At 38.6% G+C, this 24,216-nt stretch overlaps 3 protein-coding genes across 7 annotated transcripts in view; 1 reads left to right on the top strand and 2 right to left on the bottom strand.

Annotated features, from left to right (window-relative positions):
• ap2a1 (adaptor related protein complex 2 subunit alpha 1) overlaps positions 1-10,172 on the bottom strand; it is a 49,287-nt gene extending 39,115 nt beyond the window's left edge. For all 4 annotated transcript variants that reach the window (XM_072369735.1, XM_072369736.1, XM_072369737.1 and 1 more), the window contains exons 1-2: positions 9,382-10,172; positions 5,381-5,592 (exon numbers count right to left, since the gene is read on the bottom strand). In XM_072369735.1, coding sequence (XP_072225836.1) covers positions 5,381-5,592; positions 9,382-9,448 — 279 coding nt within the window. In that variant the 5' untranslated portion in view covers positions 9,449-10,172. The remainder of the gene's footprint in view (positions 1-5,380; positions 5,593-9,381) is intronic.
• Positions 10,173-14,477: 4,305 nt separating this feature from the next.
• prmt1 (protein arginine methyltransferase 1) lies at positions 14,478-21,942 on the top strand. 2 transcript variants are annotated; one of them, XM_072369741.1, is made up of 10 exons: positions 14,478-14,582; positions 15,334-15,420; positions 15,542-15,697; positions 15,782-15,845; positions 15,931-16,073; positions 17,527-17,614; positions 18,150-18,265; positions 18,421-18,571; positions 21,470-21,591; positions 21,712-21,942. In XM_072369741.1, exons 1-10 carry the CDS (start codon positions 14,556-14,558, stop codon positions 21,793-21,795), a joined length of 1,038 nt encoding a protein of 345 aa, XP_072225842.1. In that variant the 5' UTR covers positions 14,478-14,555; the 3' UTR covers positions 21,796-21,942. The 2 variants fall into 2 exon arrangements, with proteins under 2 accessions (XP_072225842.1, XP_072225841.1); XM_072369740.1 differs by having other exon boundaries at positions 14,483-14,582; positions 15,325-15,420.
• scaf1 (SR-related CTD-associated factor 1) overlaps positions 20,621-24,216 on the bottom strand; it is a 101,069-nt gene continuing 97,473 nt past the window's right edge. The window contains exon 7 of the transcript XR_011908074.1: positions 20,621-20,632. The gene's annotated coding sequence lies outside the window, so the exon portion shown is untranslated. The remainder of the gene's footprint in view (positions 20,633-24,216) is intronic.

The raw sequence follows: 24,216 nt of genomic DNA, 5'->3' as shown, positions 1-24,216 counted from the left end.
TCATGTTGGGAAACTGTTATAATAAATAAATGTGAACACAATTTGTGCACATTTGAGAAACATGAACAATTAACACTGATGAACATTTAAAACACGTCACTGAAATTACACGAGTGGATGTAAAAGCATGCGCAAAGTGTTGCAATGCATACCATTAAAAACAATGGCTGTTTTAGCGGTATTGGAAGACATTGTAAATGGTGCAATTGGAAGAAAGCGTGTGTTCAGAGACTGACAGGATTTGCTGGCACGTGATGACAACTGGCTCATCAGCCGTTTTGAGGGCAAACCTCCTGGAACTGTGCGCAGAGCTGCGGCCGGTGCTGGAGCGCAACACAGCAAGGAGCCATGCACTGCTTGTGCCACAGGTGACGTGCACACTGGGGTTTAAGCAACCGGGGCATTCCAGAGGGAGCTGGCCAACCGATTGGGACTGTGCCAGTCGACCCTGAGCCGAGCCATGCCAGCTGAGTGGGAGGAATTATCTGCATCTCAGCAGGTATATCAAATTCCCACAATGCAGTTCAACAGGCCAACATTGAAGCACAATTTGAAGTGAGAGCCGGATTTCCTAATGTAATCAGAGCTATCGACTACACACACAGTGCTATAAAAGCCCATCACATGATGAATTTGTATATCAACAGGAAACATTTTCATTCCATTAATGTACAGATCGTATGTGATGCACAAATGCTTTGTGGGGGTGGCCTGGTTCAACGCACGATTCATACATTCAGTAACAGAAATGTTGGGAACAGACTACAAGCTGGCACTGTGCGCGATGGGTGACTTCTTGGTGAGTAACTTTATTCGTGTAATTGTTCTAATATTATTCCCCATGACGTGCATTGAGCGTGTGCCCCCAATTTCTATCCCGTCTTCACAGCATCATAGTTGGTGGTTGAAGTTAGTAACTTGCTGTTTTTTGCTGGTTAAACAACAGCTTAAGATCTTTCTAACAAGCCCCTGATCGTCTCTGTGTGCACATGTTAATAACCCCGTGCGTAAAGTGTGAAATGTCTTAATCAGCCTCACCTTTTCCCCGGCGCACTTCTGCACTGGTTACTGTATGAACATGTTTGTTGTGAGTTACACAAATATAGGCATTTAACTTGAGATCAGTCACCCACACTCCCACCACCCCTGAGAGAGCAGTGTCACCCATAGTTGTGCCGACTCTCTGTTCAAACAGCCTCCCCCGCCTGTTTTGGCCACACTGCAGCGGTGGGCAGCCAGTCTCCGTGTCACATCCACCTTAATATCAAACCACTTCTTTTTCACCTCTGCTTGTGTGTGCTTCTCAGACCCAGCTTCTCAGCAATAAAGGCCTCGCTCTCTCCCACCCACTCCTCTTACGTTTGCTGCTTATATCGTAGGACAGCGTGCCAAAGAGCATATTTTTGCGGGCCTCCACTTCAGAAAGTAGCACCTCCATCTCGCTTTCCGTTAAATTATTCTTTTTCCTGTCATACTTATTCTTTTTTCTTTATTTTCTGATCCTGCAGACAGAGGAATCACAGGTACAGGGCTCATTTAAATATTATTTGCATATTTAAGTAAGCGTTGGGACAGCGAGGAGTCGGGTACTCCGACATGTGCACTCAATTCCATTTTGTTTGGGATGTACAAACGAAATGTGCTTGGATTCATGCGTGCGCACACATTGATACATCTGGATATTTTTCTACGTTGGAGGGCATTTTGGTTTGAGCATACGCCATATTTCAGTAGGAAATCCACGCAAGTCTTTGTACATGAGGCCCCTGGTGCTGTGCCCAAATTAGGGCAACCGGTGGAGCTGAATGACTAAGGACGAATCATTGACATCTCATATCATGAAGACGTTGGAGAGACTCCTTGTTCGCTGCATGAGATTGCAGGTTGCTGAGGATCTTAACCCCCTCCAGTTTGCCTACCAGAAACGCATAGGAGTGGAAGACACAATTCTGTACATGCTGCATTGGGCATATGCTTGTCTGGATGTGTCTGGTTCATATGTGAGAATCATGTTCTTTGACTTCTCCAGTGCCTTCAACACCATACGTCCTCCTATACTGAAAGACAAGCTTCTAGGTATGGGTGTGGGCCCCCTCCCTGACATCGTGGACTATAGACTATCTGACTGCCAGATAACAGTATGTCAAGATGGGGAGATGTGTTTCTGGAACACTGGAATGCATTACTGGGGCTCCACAGGGTACCGTTTTGGCTCCTTTTCTTTTCACCCTGTACACATCGGACTTCAGGTACAACTCGGAGTGCTGCCACATACAGAAGTATTCTGATGATACGTCCGTTGTGGCATGTGTGCGCGGTGGACATGAGAAGGAGTACAGGGACCTTGTGGAGTCCTTCTATGGCTGGACCAAAAAGAACCGTTTGCTACTGAACATCACCAAGAACAAAGAGCTAGTGGTGGACTTCAGGAGATCTAAAACTCCATGCCAGTCACTCTGCATTGATGAAGGGGAGACAGAGACTGTTCAGACCTGCAAATACCTGAGGGTGGTGCTGGATGATAAACTGGAGTGGTCTGCCAACATAGAAGCAGTCTACAGGGAGGGGCCAGAGCTGTCTCTTCTTCCTGAGACGGCTCAGGTTCAATGTCTGAAGTGACATGATGCGCATGTTTCACACTATCATTGAGTTGCACTACACACAAAAACTGTAGACGCCTAGACAGGCTGTATTAGGCAGAAGACTAGACCCTCTCAGTGCTGTGGTGGAGCAATGGATGAGGAGGAAATTATATTCGGTTTTGGAAAAAAAAAACATCCTCTCCACAGCATTCTGGCAGGTCAGAGGAGCAGCTGCTCATCTCACTGCGCTGCAGGACTGAGAGGTTCAGGAGGTCCTTTGTCCCCATAGCCATAAGGCTTTTTAACAGTGATTGCTGACTTTGATTTTCTCAGAATTATTTGTTTTTGTATAAATGTATTATTATTGTTATTATTCTAATATACACTCATTGTAATTTTTTATTTTTTTAAATTTTTTTTAAAAGAAAAAAATTTGAGCTACTTGACTAAAGTTGAATTTTCCCCTCTGGAGGATGAAGCATTTTTCTATTCTATTCTATAATACTGCATTTCACTGTATTCTTTGTGTACTCATGAGCTCTCCAAGTTCGATTTTTTTTTCTAGCAATCTGACATTCCTCATCAGCATCTCCAACCATTTCTCCATTTCCTTTATAGAATCACCACCATAACGTGATGGAAGGTTTTAAGCACCCACGTGATACAGAAAGCTTTGTTGTAAGTGGTGTCAACATAGAGTCTCCCATGGCAAATGGGTCTCAGGGGAGGGGTCGGTGCAGTGTGAGGTGCGTGGCAGGCAAAGACAGACCACCTGGAATGCCAATTCTCAGAGTTTCAAACTGCTTCTAGAGAAGAGAAACACAGCCTTGTGGGCAGGGACAGAGCAGAGAGTGATTCTCGCTATAACGAGATGGTGAAGGTTACCGCTAACTACTCTACAACAACGAAAGTGGAGAAGAAAAAAATGCGCCCGTCAAGAGCAGGAAGAGTAGCACTGTCATCAATGGTCAGCATTCTTCACCTCTGCTTACATAATAGCTGATGAGCCTGCAGAAGTTGTCATCACCATTATAGTCTTATATAGTACTTAGAATATTGTTATAGGACTTTTAAGTGTATTGTGTTACCTTTTCTTTGTTTGTTATGAAATAGTGTGCTTCAATGGACACACTTGGCAATTATCGTTGCCTTTCAGGATGCAATAATAATAATAGATTGGTTTGTTGTTTTACTTGCTTATGCAGTTTTAGTGCAGACGCACTTCCTCACTGAGCCCGTTTTCAAAATGATCATGTCAAGTTACAAATTTTGACTGGTGCCATGCCTCCTTTTCATGGCGCTCGCTAGGTAAATACTAGGCAAAATACGTAATTTTGACGTCACGTGCCGTGAGTGACCCGTCAACTATAAAACAAGCTTTAGTATCTCAGGATTTTGTTCATGAGTGATGTAAAGTTGAAGCAAGAGATGGACAGACAGACTGAGCTGAAAGGGGAAGCTTTAGATTTATTGAACAAATCTTCGTTCCAACCCTTAGCTATGGTCACGGGATATGAGTAGTGACCGAAAGAATGAGATTGCGGATACCAGAATCCGAAATGAGCTTCCTTCAGAAAGTGGCTGATCTCAGCTTTAAAAATAGGGTGAGGTGCTTGACCGTTTGGAAGAAGCTCTGCACCAAAAGGAGTCAGGTGAGATGGCTCTGATTAGGAGCCTTCTGGTTGCATCCCTGTGGAGGTTTTCAGCATGCACAACTGAGAGGAGACCCTGTGGCAAACCCAGAACATGCTGGAGGAACTTTTTTTCCCTTCTGGCCTGGGAATTTCTCAGGATCCCCAGGGAGAGCTAGAGAACATCACCTAAGATAGAGATGTCTTGGTTTCCCTCCTAAACCTGTTGCCCCAATAACCCAACCCCAGATTAGCAGAAGTTAATGAAAGAATAGACAGATGTTTCTCCTCCTCCTTGCTTCTTCCTGACAGCCACAGGATTTCCTCTTCAAGTCGTTGGCAATTTGGGGTCTGCTTTTTCATGATTTAGTTGACATTTGGAAAGCTCAATTAGCTGCTCACATTTGTAAACAACCTTTGCGTTGGCATGGCGACTTAACGGATGTTAAAAAAAAAAGTAAAAAAATTAGAAGGATAATCTACTAAAGCAGAACACAACCCAATACAATTTATCAGAACTACTGCTACCAACAACTTGCTGCCAACCTTGGCCTTCACATTCTAGAATGTCAAGAGACAAGTTAGGCTAATCTTACAGTACCTAAAAAGACATTCATAATTGCAAAGAAATTTGTGATAAACTTCATCACAAAAAGACATAACGAATCATTAAATCTTCTTGTTTATCTTTAATATGGTTTGATTTACTTTTTTTTAAGGATCTGAAAGAGGAGTGAAATCCATCTACGCCCAACGTAATGCGCATCTTATATACCAGTATTATATGTTGCAAGATAGCAGATAACATTTTGAAAGGTAGATAGTATTAAAAAAAACACCAAGTAAACACTAATTCCCCATGTACAAATCAGAATGAACAAAAGCTTACCATTTGAATGTCACAGTTATAACACTCATCATGTAGCTAGGGGTTTAGTGTGACTAGGCTGCTTTGTTGTACCTGTATATAATATGTACTACAAAAAGTATGTTCAGATAAAGCAAATGGTGACCAAGTCATGGCAAACTATGACAAAATGACAAAAACAGAACTCAGCTGAATTTTTTTTTTTACATATTTAGTGTATACCTGAAGATCTGTAAGGGCCTAAAAAGAATTCACCAAGTAATGTTATCAAGGTACAATAATTCCAGCAAAAGACTTACTATCTGCTTCTCTGTATACTTGTTGGAGCTTAGAAGGTTAACTGCCTCCATGTGTCCAAAATCAATGTCATGGCCGAGCAGGAAGATGAAGAGAAGCTTGCAGACATACTTTTTCTTGCTGTAGCCATCCAGAGCCTTGTCCCCTTTAAACTTAGAGCGGATGTTTGCCAGCTCTTTATTTATCCGTTTGATCTCAGCCTCCTTGCTCTTACCTTAAAGAGGACAGAAGTAAAGTTTGAGTATATAAACTTAGAGCAGGCTGTAACTGGTGATGAAATTAAAGAAAACAAAAAAAAAAAAAAAAAAGGTACATACATACACACACACATATGTCAAATTATCGAGTTAATTATGATTAATTAATTACAGTCATATTTAGCATGTTATGTTTCTTAATCGCGGTAACCCTTTTTTTTTTTTTTTATCTTTAACTTTACCGTTTCTGTAAGCGAGTTGCCTTTTAATAAAATCCGTTTTTATGCATTGGGCTTCTTGTGCTTCAGTTGTAGGGGGTGGAAAATAATGGTCAGTAACACCCTGAAGTGGCCATTCAGTGGGGTTACATGAATGCCATCAGATTATTGGCTAAATTACAATAACATTGAGTTATTCAGTTCATGTAGACACCTTAATCTGACAAAAAAACAAAAAAAAAAAACGGATTGGATTGGGTTACTTGCGATCTAATTAAGACCCCGAGATAACTCAATCCAAATGTACACTGAACGTGCATGTAGACGACAGTGGATCGGATTGAGCGTTCTGAACATGCTCAAGATTTTTTCCTGGCATCGTCACCCGGAAGTCAAAGGAGACATTATTACGTTGTTGTCGCAGCCATTGGAAAGAAATGAACAAAGACTATGGAGAATGCGCCGTTGTGCATCACCTTTGTGCCATAACCATGCTCATCATAAACGAAATGTAGAGCGACATAGTTTCATCTTGCTCGCCACCTATCATACTGGGGTATGACATGCTTTGTGCCAGTGATTCGATTCATTCACCGCCATGTATCCAAGGTTAATTACCCTTGCTCAGATAAGGAGTATAACTAAACTATAGCTATAATCGAGTTAATCTCATCATGTAGACCCACTGATTGATTGGCTGTCATCGTGTTTGGGTTTGTTTAGCATAAGATGATAGGCTCCCATTGTAGTTGGGAAAGCAAGGTGAGGAGCGGTGAGTAGTGGAGAGGAGATGTGAAAATGAGGGAGGAATGCGAGTTGTCGGTCCAATGAATGGGAATTTTACATTTCAAAAACGCCCCGACGGCACCATTGATAAAGGTAGAGTGATATGCCGTCTTTGTAAAAAGAAGGTGGTTTTCCGCCGAATCAGCTCAAGTTTAGCCTACCACATCAACGAAAAGCACCCAGTTGGGAGTGCAGCCACAGTCAACATTAGCAGCGAAGACGTTAGCAATTTAGTAAGCCATAGCAAAGCTATGGCGGCAAATCACAACGGCAAATCAAAAAACACAATGGCAAAAGAGAAACGACAATGGCAAATAAAAAAATAAAAAAACAACGGCAAAAGAGAAAACACAACGACATTAACCAAAACGGAAAAGGTAGGTATCCTCGAGGCAACATGAATCGTCGCTGATTGGACTGGTGGTGGTCCGTCTTTTAAACCGGAAGGACAATGTTTTCAGAATATGAGCGCTGCTGGTGACAACGTACGCGCTGCTATTAAAGAATATTTTGATGCGAATATCCCGTCTTACATGCTGCTTTATCTCTTGATGTTAACAAATAGGTCTCAAAAGATATTGACAAAATATTATTAAACTTTATATGGAGAAACAAAAACCACTTTATTAAAAAAAAAAAAAAAAGTCAGTAATAATGAACTCATTTGATAATGGTGGCCTTTAGGGGTGGGCGATATGGCAAAAATATCATATCACGATTTTTTAAAAATAAAATCACAATTTCAATTTTATCACGATCTTAAATTGAAAAATGAAAAACAGACAATTTAGTCTCAAAAGATTTATTTTAAATAGGCGCTGATTTGCCTGCATGTGCAAACAATCAAGTTTAAGGTAAACAACAACATTCTAATATAGTGCAAAACGAAGTAACAGAAAGTAAAATATCAATCAAAGACATTATTGACAGTCATTTAAACAAAACAAACAAAAGACTTATCAAAACACATACACAAATAGCTTAAAGTCTGGAAGCTTATTGAAATACAAAATAAAAACAAACTAAAGTGACTGTGGTTTTCTCTTTTAGTGCAGCAATTTTGAAAATTAAAAAAATATCAAACTGCAATGTGTATAACCTGAATCTTAAAGATCCAGCAGTTTTATAACATATTGCCTTTAACATATTAAAAATGTTTAGCTCCTTCTAAAAAGGAGACATCATGACAGAGTCCTATCACATTTTTGTAGCCAGGAAAACCATTTTGTCTACTTTATCTGGCTTGAGAGTAGCCCTTTGGCACGTTACTATGTTGCCACCTGTGCTGAAGACTCGTTCTGAGGGAACACTTGTTGCTGGAATGCACAGATATTTTTGAGCTAGTTGGCTAACTCGTGGAAAGTTTCCCTCATGGAGTTTTGGTAATTTTGGTATGAAATTCCAAATTGAAGATGGGTTCTTGAGAACTTGTTTAAGCCAATTTATTTTGAAAGTATTATTTAATGTGTAAAAGTCTAAAAAGTTAAGGCCACCATAATCATACGAGTTCATTATTACTGATTTTTTTATAAAGTGGTTTTTGTTTCTCCATATAAAGTTTAATAATATTTTGTCAATATCTTTCGAGACCTTTTTGTTAACATCAAGAGATAAAGCAGCATGTAAGACGGGATATACGCATCAAAATATTCTTTAATAGCAGCGCGTACGTTGTCACCAGCAGCGCTCATATTCTGAAAACATTGTCCTTCCGGTTTAAAAGACGGACCACCACCAGTCCAATCAGCGACGATTCATGTCGTCCGAGGGTACCTACCGTTTGGGTTAATGTCGTTGTGTTTTCTCTTTTGCCGTAGTGTTTGTTGATTTTCCATTGCGTTTTCTCTTTTGCCATTGTGACGTGCACTTCAAACTAAACTCGAGGAGAACACCCTGCATATGAGCAAGTCTGCGACCGACAGTTCCAAATAGTTCCAAGCAGCACTTGGGACAACTCTCAAATACAGCATAATTTAAATGGCTGGGACTGCATCTGTTCAAGTCTGTTAAAAACAATAAATGACTTTATAAAGCCAATTTTTTGTTATATAATCAATCTTTTGATCTGCCACAATAATGCAATGAATTGAAATGAAAATACCTCAAGTTGAGGGCTTTTCTCAGCAATTTTTAGGTGAGATTAAAAACGAGATTACTTAAATCAATTAATTACAGATCATAATTAATTATTCTCTCAATTTTTTAATCTCTTGACATTTATATATATATATATATATATATATATATATATATATATATAAATAAATATACACACCTTCTCTACAAGCATCTGTAAGATCCATAACAACCCAATAATTTACAACTGTAAACGTTACAAAACCTTTAAAAAAAAGTCTTCAATGTGAAAAAGAGAACCTGACCTGTATATATATATGTTTATCTAAGCATATTGTATCAAATTGTAAATTTCTATCAAGTTTCTTCAGTGGCTATTCGTGGTTGAGGTTTCGGGACGTCATTTCCTCAGCAGCGACGCCAAATGTCGAGGAAGAAAACTACTCCGAGTCCAACGTGCCAGAAGCGAGTATTAACGCTGCTTAAAAGCCTTGATTCTGTAGCATCAAGTGATTGAAAAAAATGGCATTGCGTCTGGCAACATTTGAGTATTGATAGATTACATGCGTTCGATGTTACTGAGGAGAAAAAAAATCTTCAAACGTTTACTATAATTGCCATCGCGTCATTACAGGGCGATTTGTGTGTGCAAAACATTGGTATTGTCACCTTGTGTTGTCAGGATCAAATCAAACAAATCAGCAAGATATAAATAAAGTCACTTACAATTTCTGATATCCGAAATGAAAACAGCTAATCCCCGCATTCCATCTCCTTTCGACACAGCAGGCATTGTTGCAGGTTTCTCTTCTCCGGCCTTATCCGTAAATCTAACTGACGCTGGTCAACCTTTCACGCTGGACTGGAGGTAGACGGCCAACTAGAGGTTTAGGAATAGCTAGCTGTTTCGCAGTTCCAATCGTTTGTTACAACCTTATTAGCGACTGCTGCGTTAATAAAGACACTTTATGCCTGTAGTTGGTTAACGCAGATAGCATTTACTGGATTCGCTGTATGGTGGAAAGTCAATCGGGAGCAGGATGAATTAACGTTTTCCTCGTTAGCTGACTCGTTTCCGCTGGCTAAGGCAAGCTAATGCTATTTCATTCAATCCTTATCTAGCTAGGATAAGCAGCGACACATAAGATCCAAAGTAACAATTAACTGAGCTTAAAAGCATCCACTTTTTGAATTTCTCCAAGATTAATGCAGTCAAAAGCGCGGATAAAACAATGGTCCGATAAATTGTTAAGTTACTTCAAGTCACGCACCGTTAAGCTAGCTAAACAGCTAGCTAGATGGCTAGCAATATCATTTAAATACTAGAATATATCAACATCCAGAATAATTCACTAGTCTCACTTGACAACCAGCGATGAAATCAGAATGTTGGCCTTTTTTAAATCACGCACTGAACTGCGTTCACAGCTATATGTCCTCTGTAATTAATGTTCCTTGTAATTCTCCAGCTTCAACTCACGTCTCGGATGAGGCTCGTGACACAAGAACAGCGTGAACGCGTACGCTATTTAACGTTAGATTAGAGAGGAGTTTTTAGTGGAACTTTGTTGAGGCACAGGTGAAACGTCTTCTAAGTTTTTACCTAAATTCTCAAATACTATACAATCATGAAATATGGTACATATCATCCACAAATACCTGTGCCTTTCGAGTATGACAAGAAGATACGCAGATGATCTCCAGTTTGTCGACAATTGTGTGAAAAAATAATATATATATATATATATATATATATATATTTAAATAACTATAATCCTCAAATAATCATTGGAATGGATTAGCATATTTCTCTCTCTACAGTCCATAATATAATTAAATAGTCCAAATAATCTGAAAGGTAATCTGTTCAAAAGAAACTTTTTCACCTTATTAACATTTTCATATAGTGCTTTGAATGTGTTATAAAACATAAAAGGCTAAATTAGTCCTCAGTACTTTAGTATCACCATTAGAAAGGTATGGTCAGACAGCCTTAGAGGGACTCCTACAAGTTATAGGAGAAAATATTACGAGCATGGTGGATGACCAAGTTGAGGTGTCTGTCTATGGTTGCTAATGTTTCTCTTGGACTGTCTCTTGGAGCCACATACATACACACATAGACACACTCTACTGTTGACCCTTTTAACAATGAAAGAACTGTTGATGCCTCCTACCCATGCCACCACCATGCAATTGATATCACTGTTGATATGCTGCTGTTTATATGCCTTCACTTGCACTTTATCTTCATCACCAGTTATATAGTTACATCTGACACAATGTGCAATATCTTTGCCCCTGTTTGTCTTTGTCTACTCTATATTAACAGAGAAATGTCCACTCTCTCTTTATGCTCTGTGTCTACTTGTTGTTATCTTTGCCTACCTGTTGTTGTCTTGTGTGCACCTACATTCATGCTACATATTATTTGTTCAAATAAACAGCACATGGAGAGTGGAGTAAGCACAGTTTCACTCAGCTGTGCACTGCTTGTTGTATGGTCTGATTAACAATAAAGATCACTTTGACTTTGACAATGCCTGATGTGACATGTTCATGGCAGATTATGTAGGCCAGGTATACTTGCTGTTTTTAAGACTATATTATTTTTTTTCCATGGCAAAAACCTAAGCTTGCCTGTCATTGGGTGATAGGCAGGGTAGACCCTGGACAGGTCTCTAGTCCATCACAGGGCCAGCCGGCCAATGAGCTCAAGAAAATCAGCCTGTCAGCCTGTCTCTCTACATGTCACTCATGGTTGCTGGAGTGTCAAATTCACTGTCATTAATCCAGCCTACTGATTTTTGTTTAGCCTCCTTTCTTGATCTAATTCTTTTTATTCAGACGTTACATAACTTTCATGACCACAAATATAAATTGACCAGCAGATATCATTTATTTTTTTTGTTCTTAAACTAATGTAGAATGGTCGGAGCAAAGCCTCGTGGGAAATGTGACCTGCTATCGCTCTACATTTATCCAATAAACGTAGTGAGATGAATGAGCAGCTGTCTGAGAGAGAAAGCGGGCAAGGTTGAAGTAGCAGATTTTATTACAGTCGAAGAGGAATCGGATTTGCGTGTTTGTTTTGCTCTGTGTTACACCTGATGGAGGGAAAGAAGAGAAAGGAGAAAGGAGGGGCCGAAAAGGCCAGAATGAAGAAGAAGCGGATGTTGGAGGAGAGTGCATCAAAATGGTCAAAAATGGATCACGAGTTATCTAAATAGCTTCCGAAGGACGCCGAATTTCGCCAAACTATTCTCGGTTAGTAGATAAACGTATTTCATGCCCGAAATAAGGTCTAGGTTTAAAAATACCGGAGTTCCCCTTTAAGTCCAGGTGGTGACTTTTATATTTTTGGCCAGGCAGTGATACCATTCTATTAATGTATTTTGTGGTATTTCTATCAAAATTACAAAGTAAATGTGTTATAACCATGGGGTGCTAAGATATTATATTTTACACAGATCCACATTTTTTTTTCACAATTCGTTACAAGTTTGCGTGGTAAGTAGTACTACGCACAAATCAAGTGCTACGGATTTGAACCAGGAACCCTCTTGCTGTGAGGCGACGATGCTAACCACCACTCAACTAAAACTTTATTGTGCAAAAAGGAGTCTTAGATTAACCTTGTCAGAGGTAGCATAGATTTTTGAGGGGCTCTGAGGCATCTGGAATGGACAATAGCACAGTAGAAATGCATAGTGATCAGGCCAATCAGTATGCCAAATCCTTTTTGGAAAAGATGGATGCTATGTTATCTGGACCAACGATAATGGAATCATTCAGAGAACCAGTCCAAACACCAGATTCAGGGTTGTACCTCTGAAATGTTAAATTGCATTTCTGTGATGACAGCATTTATATAGACAAGGGGAGTGTTGCAGGCAAGAAATGCAAAAATAGATCCATCCACCCTTATATACCCGCTTAGTCCAATTCAGGGCTACATGGGGGGTGGAGCCTATCCCAGCTGCCATTGGGAAAGAGGCAGGGTACACCTCAAACGTATTGCCAATCCATCACAGGGCCACACAGAGAGAAATGAGACAAACAATCAGCCACACTCATGCTCACTCCTAGAGACAATTTAGAATCACCAATTAACCTGTCATGCATGTTTTTGGGTGGTGGGAGGAAGCCGGTGTACCCAGAGAGAACCCATGCGTACACAGGGAGAACATGCAAACTCCACACTGAAGGTGGGATTTGAAACTGCCCTGAGGCGACAAGGCTAACCATTGTCGCCTCAGCAGCCCTCAAAAATAGAGGTAAAATCAAATAAGTCTTTTCATGCATGCAATTTATTCCGTGCATTTTTCATACTGTACCAGCTATTTTTTTCTGATTTTGGGGATGTAATGTTAGCCCGATTCTTATGTTGGAAGCCCAAGAACAGATCGGAGAACTCTTCAGTTCACAAAGTATTTATTTTGGTCCCAGGTAATGTATGGCAGCGCTGGGCTTGGAGTGACAGAGCTCTCGCAGGGCTTCCGTCAGAACGAGCCCTGATCTCTGCAAATAGTTCATATTTATCTTCTTCAGGTTCATCTTACAGAGGTTGAATGTACACGCGACCAAGTATAATTGGCTAGTTACCAGCTGTCCATGTCTTTGTTCTTCGAATGTGTCGAGCAATGTGTGTGAGTGTTGTTGTGTCCAATGCAACAGACCTAATTTGATAAGATAGAGAAGTTTAATCTGTTCCTGTCATACAAGGCAGTTCTAATTGGTTATGTCATCTTATAGTTCTAAACCATAATGTCTTGTTTAGTGGAAAACTACAGGATATGAATACATGATGTCTTAAAACAAAACCAATTATGACAGTAACATAATATCTGATATTAAAACTGCTTGAGCTGCAGAATTTTAATGTTTGTGAAAATGGCTTCACCATCCCTTTTATATATATATATATATAAATATATATATATTTAAGTTTACACACACACAAGTTTTCAACTCACTTTTTCTTCTCAATTCAGTTAGACTTTATTGATTTCCAAAGGGAAATTATAAAACTTATTATTATTGACTTATTAAAGATATGCTATTGTTATAGATAGATATAGAAACTTAAAAAATCAGCTGACAAACATTGAGAAAGTTGAAGTAAAGGGATTTATAAATCTTCAGAGATTGTCATGAACAGATTGGGATGTTGTTTTTGTAGCCTGGCAACAACTCTGCTAATGAATCAACAGCTAAGACAGGTGAACATGGACAGCAAGTCACAGCAAACGGTTTAAGATCTTGGGTGCAGAGATGCTCCTTCTTGGTGACATGTCCAGGGTTACACAATCTACTGATTGACAAGTCTTGTAACCCCTCCTCTTCACTGTTGTTACCTCTTTGTCCGCACCCTCGATCTTCATAATCTAAAATTTGTTGTCTCTTTCCTTTTTACTAAATTATGAACCCTGGTAATAAAGTGTTATTCTATATTAAATTTGATATGATAAATTTAAGATAAACTTTGTGTAACAATGTCATAAGAGTGCTATCAGTAACATATTCCAAGCACTTTTTATATACTATTTATTCAACAGCTGTAATAGTGCAGCAGACTCACATCAGAGCTTAGTGTGTGGACAAATTCTCATTGCAGCATGGTTGTTCCAAATTTTTCTTGCCTTCACCTTTTAACCCCATCGAGGCCAAAGAAAAGAGCTTTACAAAAGACGATAGGAGGAAATCTTTCGACTTTTTGCCCGTACACATTCATTCAAAGCAGAAAAGACAACTCGACCCGGCCCCGTGTTTTCTGGTCCAATGAGTGGCGGTAATGCACGTATCAGCTGGTTTCAAACAGCCAATAAATCTAAAGAAGAAAAAAGCAGCAACAACGGGAAGTAGAAGAAGAAGAAAGCGACACTCGGCCGAAGATCGAAATGGCGGTGCCAGCAGAGAGGATGGAGGTAGGGTATTACAATGGGAAATACCTTAAGAGTTTCTCCCATGACTTTTTAAATATTACATACGCATTTATTAAGGCAATGATTGGTTTTGCGAAGTTTTACCCAGTTTTAACGTTAGGGTTTTCCATTATATACTTAATAAAAAAAGATGCAGATTTTCACTTGGTATCATATTTTCTTTAGTGATGCAATTATTATTGCCACTCCCTCATCAATCTAGTAAATGGAATATAGTGAGAAAAAGACTGAAAAAGATTCCGTAGTTTAAACTTTATTATGCTATCCAGATTGATGGTTCATATTGCAAAGTTTCTGCGGATAATGTTAGCCGAACCATTGTTAGCTGGTGCGTCATCCTGCCCGCGCAGACTGACGAGCCTGTGGACCACATGGGGACCAACGTGTTCTTGAGCTAGGTAGCGAGTAATGCTAAAGACGTAGATGTTGTCTTATTCACGGTATAGAGTTATTACACCCTGTAACTCACAGTTAACGGATGCTATAAATTTCTAAAAATGTTTCTTTGAACAATATAAATCTTCAGCTTTTCTTATGAGTACTACTTGTTCGCCTCTGATGAGCGTAGTATGTAGTTTGATTGCTTCAGTAAATGCTAAATGGAGTGTAATTTTTACACCGCCATATATATATATATGTATATATATATATATATATATGTGTGTGTGTGTACAAAGCTGTAGAAACTTTAATTCATGCATTGATTTTGTTCGTCTTTGTTGAGGTTTCTCAGGGAGAGAGTTCTGTCAAACCAGCAGCTGAAGATATGACATCAAAGGACTACTACTTTGACTCTTATGCCCACTTTGGAATCCACGAGGTATATTTTCCCCAAACCAAATAATCTGCAAACCACTTCCATTTATTTATTCATTTTTGCTTTGTCACTAGATCTCAGTACTTGTGCTGTTATTCAAGTATTTTCTTTACTTTCTTTATAGGAGATGCTCAAAGATGAGGTCCGCACTCTGACCTACCGCAATTCCATGTTTCACAACAAGCATCTATTTAAGGACAAGGTGGTGTTGGATGTTGGCAGTGGGACGGGAATCCTCTGTATGTTTGCTGCTAAAGCTGGAGCCAAGAAAGTCATAGGAGTATGTGTTTGGTTGTTTCAGAATGTATCAGTTTTTCTTGTTTTCTAGATTGTTAAATTAATAAGTAAATTTATTTTTAAAAAGATCGAGTGCAGCAGCATCTCGGACTATGCTGTGAAAATTGTCAAGGCAAACAACCTGGATGATGGTGAGTGAATGGGCTTGAACAATTTGATATCTGGGTCATGGTAGGATCAAGGGTTTAAAGTTGTCACCTCTTCTCATTTGTACAGTTGTGACCATCATTAAAGGGAAGGTGGAGGAGGTGGAGCTGCCAGTTGATGGAGTTGATATCATCATATCAGAGTGGATGGGCTACTGTCTCTTTTATGAATCTATGCTCAATACAGTTATTTATGCCAGGGACAAATGGCTGGTATGTATGTGTGTTAGTCTGCCCTTGCAACACCCAAGTTTACAATCTCTAAATTTCAATTTCTTTCTTTTAATTTTTTTGTAAAATGATCAGAAACCAAACTTTTATTATTTTAAATTTTGTTTGAGTCTACTTCTACTTTTTTTTCTTAACTCCTGTATGGCATCACAGTGCAAAGAGACAAAAAAATATCAATAATCTAAGATGGAAAGTAAAGAGCTTTTGAAGGCCGCCAAAATCAAGTTTTATTTACATAAGCAGCTGCAGATCCGCAAAAACAAGGCAGTCGGATTCCCTTCTCACTGGGTCTAAATATGTTAAGGAAGCAAAAGACAGAATGTAGCCAATTGCAAAATGGTAAATGGACTTGTACTTGTATAGCGCTTTTCTAGTCTAACTGACCTCTCAAAGCGCTTCACTACATGCCGCATTCACCCCACTCACACACATTCATACAGCACGTCTTAAGATTCATAACTACGTGCTTTTCTAATCATTCATACATTCATATAAAACAAAGCGGTAAACTAGAAATATTACAGAATTCACCAGCTGTCTCAAAACGGTTGCATTCTGCATCAGAAACAAACCCACCCACAGCCCTATGCATAGCCCTATGGGAAGGTACTGAGTTGTTACAATCATTAACCAAAAAGCCAAATCCAGAATTCCCCTTCAAAATGTTCAAGATTGACTTCACAAAATGGCTTTGAAGCGTAATTTGTTCACATGAACATGGTAATACATACACATGTATCTGCCAAAGTACTTAAAGGGGAAATCCTTTTTTTTTTTTTAACCTAAACCTCATTTCTGGCGTGTGTGTAGAAATCCCTCCGTTAGCTCTCCTATAGCTGCAAGTAGCCACATAACAGCAGCTCTGAGCTAACAGAGCTATAGTACACGTTTGTTCATTCATTCATTCTTCAAGTATTGGTGAAATAAAGACAGATAATGCCTTATTTAGAGGCTGCATCATACCTGCCCTGTTCACTCCGTTATATGGATATAACGCCGATTGCGAGTTATCTAAATAGCTTCCGAAGGACGCCGACTTTCGCCAAACTGTTCTCAGTGAGCAGATGAACGTATTTCATATGAGAAATAAGGTCTAGGTTTAAAAATACCAGAGTTCCCCTTTAAGGCTGCTTTGTGATGCCATTCTGTAGAATGTCCCATGAAAACTACTGCTATAACATAATGGACTCAGAATTTGAAAACAGTATTACCTTTGTGTTGCAGCAGGTAATCGTGAGCCGGTCATTTCACTGTCCATTTATGTCCACATGCATCCTAACAGCAGTATAGTACTACATAGTTAGTCACACATTCCTTGTTACTGTATTTGCGGTTGTGGTGGATGGTTATTGTGGTGCTGCCTGGATGTTTTCTGCTCATAAATATCTATCTATCTATAAAGCTTCTTAAAGTCTCTCCTCTTACCCACTGACAGAAGCCAGATGGACTCATTTTCCCAGATAGAGCCACCCTGTATGTCACTGCCATTGAAGACAGGCAGTACAAGGACTACAAAATCCACTGTGAGTAACTGGTTGCCTTGACCCAACCAAAACCCATGAATAGTGTTTATTTGTGATACTGCAGTGTTTTTGGTTTTAATTCTGTGTAGCAACACAGAGCAGAGGGAGGAACTGACATGCCAGAAGTACAGATGCAACAATTAGTTGGCCAGTTCTCAGGTTAACTCACCCAGACGGTTACTACTCTCAGAGAAATTTGGTTCAGTGTCAAATTTGTACACTACAATTGTCATTGTGTTAAATCAGTGACATTGTTTCTTGAAAGATAAGGTGGGCTGCAGACACCGTTATAAACTTCCATATTGAAGATATGCTTGCAAACATGTGTCTGTCTGTGTTAGTGTTTGCACGATGCATTTCAGGAGGGATATAAACAAAAAGACACTTTTTAGACAAAAACTGTTTAAAAAAAAAAAAAAAAAAAAGGGGGGGGGGGGGGGGGGGTCATACTTGAATTAAAAAAAATTCAAAAGATTTTGGAATAGAATTTTGAACATCATTTGTAGCACACGATGGTCTTTGTTTCCCTCTTTAGGGTGGGAGAATGTCTATGGTTTTGATATGTCCTGCATTAAGGAGGTGGCAATCAAGGAACCCCTGGTTGATGTGGTGGATCCCAAGCAGCTGGTTAGCAACTCCTGCCTCATCAGGGTGGGTATATATTAAATATGAATTACTTTTCTGATAATGTTATTTGAAAGACATGGGAGACAGGTTTACTTGTCCTTGACTACAGGAGTGTTAACTGTATTTGAGTTGTAACGGAATGCCTGCAATTAAACACTTGGTCTGATATGTGTGTTTAGGAGGTGGACATCTATACGGTGAAAGCAGAGGACCTAACTTTCACCTCGCCGTTCTGTCTGCAAGTGAAAAGAAACGATTACATCCACGCTCTGGTCACCTACTTTAACATCGAGTTCACTCGCTGTCACAAGAGGATTGGGTTCTCCACCAGTCAGTTTTTTTTACTTGTCAAATTTAGCTACTTTTGTTTTAACACTGCTGAGCATTTTTACTTGTTTACACGGATCAGTGGCATTGCTTTATCTTAGCCACATGTCTGGATCTGGTCCCTTGTTCCTGATGAAAGAAAGTGATTCCTCTTTTCTCCTGCTAAGTGCCACCCAAGGAGACAGTTTTCACCTGCTCTCTAAAATTGTATGCTTAAATTTAAATCAGTCAGGATACCTGATGGAGGTCATACTTGCCATACAATGAATAGTGAAAAAGAAGTCTGGACATGGGTATATATGCAATGCTGCACCCTAAAACACATTGGGCCTCATTTGCCAATATCTTCCTAAGAGTTTTCTTAAATTCTTCCTTAAGTTCAGCAGAAATTTCCCAAGAAACTTTACGTCATATTCATGAATGTGTTCTTAGGCTGTGAAATTGTCCGTGTCTTTGCTCTCAAATTGATTAATGCCAATCTCCTCTTAATTGAAAGGACATGCCAGCTGCCCCTAATTTGCATAGGTAAATGTCCATTAAAGGACATGATTCTGCAAATAAATCTGCATGGTCTTGAAAGATTTATTTACAGTATCTTGCAGCAACAGTAAATATGCCACTTTGTGTGCAGGCCTGTGATGAAGAAAGACGACATAAAAAAGGGTGGAACCACTAATTGATGGCACAGTTTCCAGTTAACTTAATGTAATTAAAGTGTTGATATACTAAATTTTTTAAAATTTTAATAAAGTACTTTTGTAAATGACCAAAAAGCTCGTTTAAAATATCTTATTCTATTTTATTTAACTGCATAAAAGAGGACAATGCTTAATTTATTCAAACGTCAGCATTCACTTGTGCATAAGTAGTACTCCTAAGTGTTTGTAGTGTTCTTAGGTAAGCACAAATCCTGGATGGGAAAATTTCATGAACGTTGCAATCTTTGCAAAAAGTGCATAAATGGGACTTAAGAACAAATTTGTTCTTAAGAACTGTTGATGTATGAGGCCCATTGGGCCAAACATGTTACCTTCTTTACATTTTAAGTATTGCTTATTTTATAATTTGTTTAAACTTTATATATATGATAGGTGTCCAAACTTAGCCTGTCCGTGACAGGCACATCAGAGTATGAAGAAGCGCTTTTTTTTTTTTCTGCTGTGGTAGCCTGTGGTGGAAGTATTATGGTCTGGGGCTGGTGTGAAGAGTCAGCAATGTTATATACTTCAAAATGAGGTCTAGGTTAGGTTGACTACGCTAATATACTCAGTGACCAGGTTTCTCCAGCAGCAGATAGTTTCTTCCCTAATGGTGCAGATATATTCCAAGATGACAATGCCAGGATTCCTTGGGCTTAAATCGTGAGAGAGCGGTTAAGGGTTATAAAACATTTTCACACATGGATTGGCCACTTAAGAATCCTGACCTTCACCCTATCGACAGTCTCTGGGATGCACTGAACAAAACTTTAAATGGTAAATTGACTGTGCTTGTGTAGAGCCTTCTAGTTTAGTTGACCATTCTAAGCGCACTTTCACTGCAAGCTACAGTCACCTGTTCTCACAAACGCACACAGTTCTTCCTAGTCCATACGTATTACAGGCTATTCATTAATTTTTCTCCATCACACGCATTTATACACATGTATCAGAGGCAATGTGTGATTCAGTGCATTCCCGACACTTAGATTTACAACTTCCTAGACCACATGTCGAACAACTGACCTTTCAATTGACAGACGACAGTTTTTCTTCCTGAGAAATAGCTGTAAAGCTGTCCCATCATCAATACCAGCTCTTTGCAAAAGATTGATGTAAATCTGTAAAGGAAAATGAATATCTGCTGCAAAAGTTATATTGTTAAAACAAATATATAATGTGGCATCATCCATCAAATTTTGAAGAGTTGAGTTGTTTGTTGCTAAAAATTCACTCTTTTGTCCCTGCTCTCTGTAGCTGTTAGCTTAGCTCCCCCATGAGAGTTACAGGTAGTATCATAGCATGCAAGTTACTACAATAAGCTTTATTTTATACTTTTGTATTCAACTGCCCTCTCTACAATACCCTGAAAGCATCAGGTTTGACAGCCTGTATAGTTTCTCGTTAATTACATGTTTTATGAAACACCAGTGTTTGAAAAGAAATATGTATATACATTTAAAAATGTTTGACATGTTGATATTGTGAAAAACTATTGTGACAGTTTTATGGGACATTAGGAAACTTTTGACCCTTTTTTTTTTTTTTTTTTTTCAACCCAGAACTAATGTTGAATTCCTAGTGCTCTGTGTGATTTTTGGTAGGAATTACAAACCATAATTGTGCACTTTTATGCATTTAAAGCTGTTTGTGCGATTATATAAATGAATAAGGACGTAGCATCTTAGACCAAATAGGGTCTGAATTGTGGTATATATTTTCATGGCTGACTGAGGGTTATTGCAACCCAACATTTTAAATTGTGCCTTGTGGGTATCCAACCAACTAAATTGATTGGTAATTAACAAAAGCTGAAATGTGAGTTTGCTTTTTCAAAAGATGCTTCCAGGTGTATTTGGCTGCATGAACATATTAATATCCAATTCAACAAGTATCCTGATTGTGGTCTGTGTCGGCTCTCAAATACTTGCTCTGTCCCACTTTGGTTATTTTTCACCTGGGTATAGGTAGCTGTTTTTTTTCTCAGCTACATTTGACCCATGACAAAATAAAGGAATAAATCACTCTCCCTTGTTAAAAAGTGCATTGCAGACTTTTATAGTCATTATGGTCTGTGGTGTGACATCTGCTTCAGATCTGCACTTGATGCCACTGAATGCCTCAAGACCTGAGGGTTTACCTTTTAGCCACAGATAATGTTCACACATTTTAACATTTTTGTTATAATTTTTGTACCTCCCAGGTCCAGAGTCTCCTTACACCCATTGGAAGCAGACAGTCTTCTACTTGGATGATTACCTTACTGTCAAGACTGGGGAGGAGATCTTTGGCACAATTGGCATGAAGCCAAATGTAAAAAACAATGTAAGCAAATTTGCTCAAGTGTTTGGGGGGGGGGGGTTGGTTCTGTCCCTTTTTGTATGCATATTTTCACAACTGCAGCCATTATGTGCAATTTGTCTGATTTGTGGTTTTGATTTGCAGCGAGACCTGGACTTCACCGTAGACATCGACTTCAGAGGTCAGCTGTGTGAGATGTCAAAGACTTTGGAGTACAGGATGCGTTAGAAACCTCCTAATATCCTCCCCCCATTAGTTTGTCTGTAGTACCACACAGATTACACTGTTTAACTGAAAGTGTATATTAGTTTAATACTCCCCTGCAGCGTCATTTAAAAAATAAAAAAAAGTTTTCATTATTTTGTTATTCAGACATTAACAGTATTTACAATATTTTCTCATCTTCCAAAATTTAAGTGTGTTAGTGTGGTTCTCTGTGGTGTATACACACAAGGTGTTTTAAATGTGCGTCGTGCATGTGCCCAACATCTTCGATTTGCTTTTTGACTCCTGTTCTTGTATGTGCAACATTCGTATCCATTAAAAAAAAACTTTAAAAAAAAAAGAAAAAAGGAACCCTGCCCACCATTTAATGATAACCAGTGTTTGTCAAAGGTCTCTTACTTTACATGTATGGATGGTTTGTAAAAGGTGGGGATAATTGTTGGCTTCTTACTCTGAAGCCATGATCAAAGTAAGAAATTGCCATCCAAAAGATGAGTCCCGGCCAGAATTCACTGACTTTGTATAATAAAACTGCCTAATTGCATGAACTAGTTGTTTCAAAGCCATCTAAAAGTTTTACCAAGTAAGCACATACTTTACCCTTTTATACTAATAGGAATTGTAATGCCAAATATGAATAATTGTTTTGATATTCCTACATCTCAGATGTTAAATTTTTTTCACTTGGGTAAAGAGTCTAAGCCCACATCTAGAATCGGTTTTTAGAAAGCAGTTGGAGCACAGTGCATAACACCTCCCTGTTATGTGCTTAACTGCCTTTCTTTGGTTAAGCAACAATCTGTTAAGAATAGAATAAAAAATACTGTATTCATTCCCCATGGTGGAAGTTCAAAAGTAGGCTTGTACAAGTTTAAGTCAAACTTTCTACCTAATCTGACAAGAACAAAAATGATAAAGTACATCGCCTGACTTCTACAGGCTATGCAGGTTTGACTGTTTAACTTGATATGATGCATCTAAGGTTGCTGGTATGACTGTTTTGAACTGTGATGGCAGTATGCAGAGCTAGTTTTGACATTTCACGTTTTCCCCTCTTGTATCGTCTTAGCTGCTGCTTTTTAAGAAAAAAATAAACATTTAAGGATTTTCATTCCATGCAATTAACTGTCAAATTGTTGGCATGTTTGGCCTAATGTCTTACACATTTGCTTAGTTTTTACTGGCAGACATTCAGTTGCCTCATTTTGAGGCTATTGATTGCAAGTGGATAAATACAAATACTAAGTTAATACACATTACTAACTGCAATAACTTTGTTAATCACCCAAGGCTTAAAAAAACCCAAATGGTCATTGTCATCAGACAATGTGCAGTGAAATGAGGCGGTGTCAGGATTAAATACTTATGTGTGACAGTTACATGCATACATTTTTCATCAAGTCTTTGAAGGTACCTTAGATTCAAGGTTTCAGTTCCACTACCAGTATGAAGGAAAATTCTTCCTTCTGAATGAGTAAAGATATATGGTTATGTAAGCAGCTCTCACCCTTTCAGAATTGTGGCAACTCATTCAATTCTGGTCTAGTGGGCTTGGTGTGCAGACTAAGATCTGGATAAATGCTATTAAATCAAATGTATTACAAGTCAAGTTCGTTACAGTGGTTTCCCTTCTTCCAGTCTTTGAAATATGGCAAGTGTTACAGGCTGCATATTCATAGCACTGCAAAATATCACAAAATAAAAAAATCCTTGGTTTTTATGAATGGGCGACATGGGAAAATTCTGATTCACCATTGGTATCTTTTCATGATCACCAGATCAGAGTAAGATTTGTAACATTCCAGCATGGCAGGTTTTTTTTTTTTTTTTTTTCAAATATATCAAAACTTGGAAGTTAAATATTTGCTCATCTTAATCTAAAAATGTATCCGCTTCAAGTGATGCACACTGGATCAGCCATTGTACTCATAGGGAGCATTTAAAGCAAAATTTGTTAATCACCTGTTTGGTAACGTTTTGAAAATGTTCCTTAAGCTGGTGCATATTTAATCAAAATTTACTAGAAAACTGCTTTAAATGTCACATGTAGATTTGGCTTAAAAAAATACACAAGAATGAGCTATGTTTTAAAAAAAAAATAAAAAATACAAGAACATTTGTTGCTGGCTTCTGTTTTTTTTTTTTTTCCCCACCTCTGGTGTCCAAACTTCAAAATTAATACAAGGGACAAAATTATGACTAGACTACATGCTGAATTGGTTTTATACAGGATGCATGACGAGGTACTCTTTGGGTCCCAGTTGAGGACAATCATAGGTCCTGTAACCTGAGGAATTAAATCTCAAATTGTACACCTCAATCAACTAGGTTAAAATGGACACAGTAAAATTAAACGTTTATTTTTTTAATATAAAAACAAAGAAAATGAACCAGTCCAACAATGAAAACAATTGCTGCTTCTTA

Source organism: Leuresthes tenuis, unplaced genomic scaffold, assembly GCF_036924035.1.
Source record: "Leuresthes tenuis unplaced genomic scaffold, fLeuTen1.0.hap1 SCAF_17, whole genome shotgun sequence".
NCBI lineage: Eukaryota > Metazoa > Chordata > Actinopteri > Atheriniformes > Atherinopsidae > Leuresthes > Leuresthes tenuis.
This window is presented reverse-complemented; position numbering and strand designations above follow the sequence as displayed.

Coding starts and splice junctions, on each gene's coding strand:
- prmt1 (XM_072369740.1), top strand. CDS start 14,556: ATGGCGGTGCCAGCAGAGAGGATGGAG. Junction 15,421..15,541: donor CCCACTTTGGAATCCACGAG/GTATATTTTCCC, acceptor CTTTCTTTATAG/GAGATGCTCAAAGATGAGGT. Junction 15,846..15,930: donor GGCAAACAACCTGGATGATG/GTGAGTGAATGG, acceptor TCATTTGTACAG/TTGTGACCATCATTAAAGGG.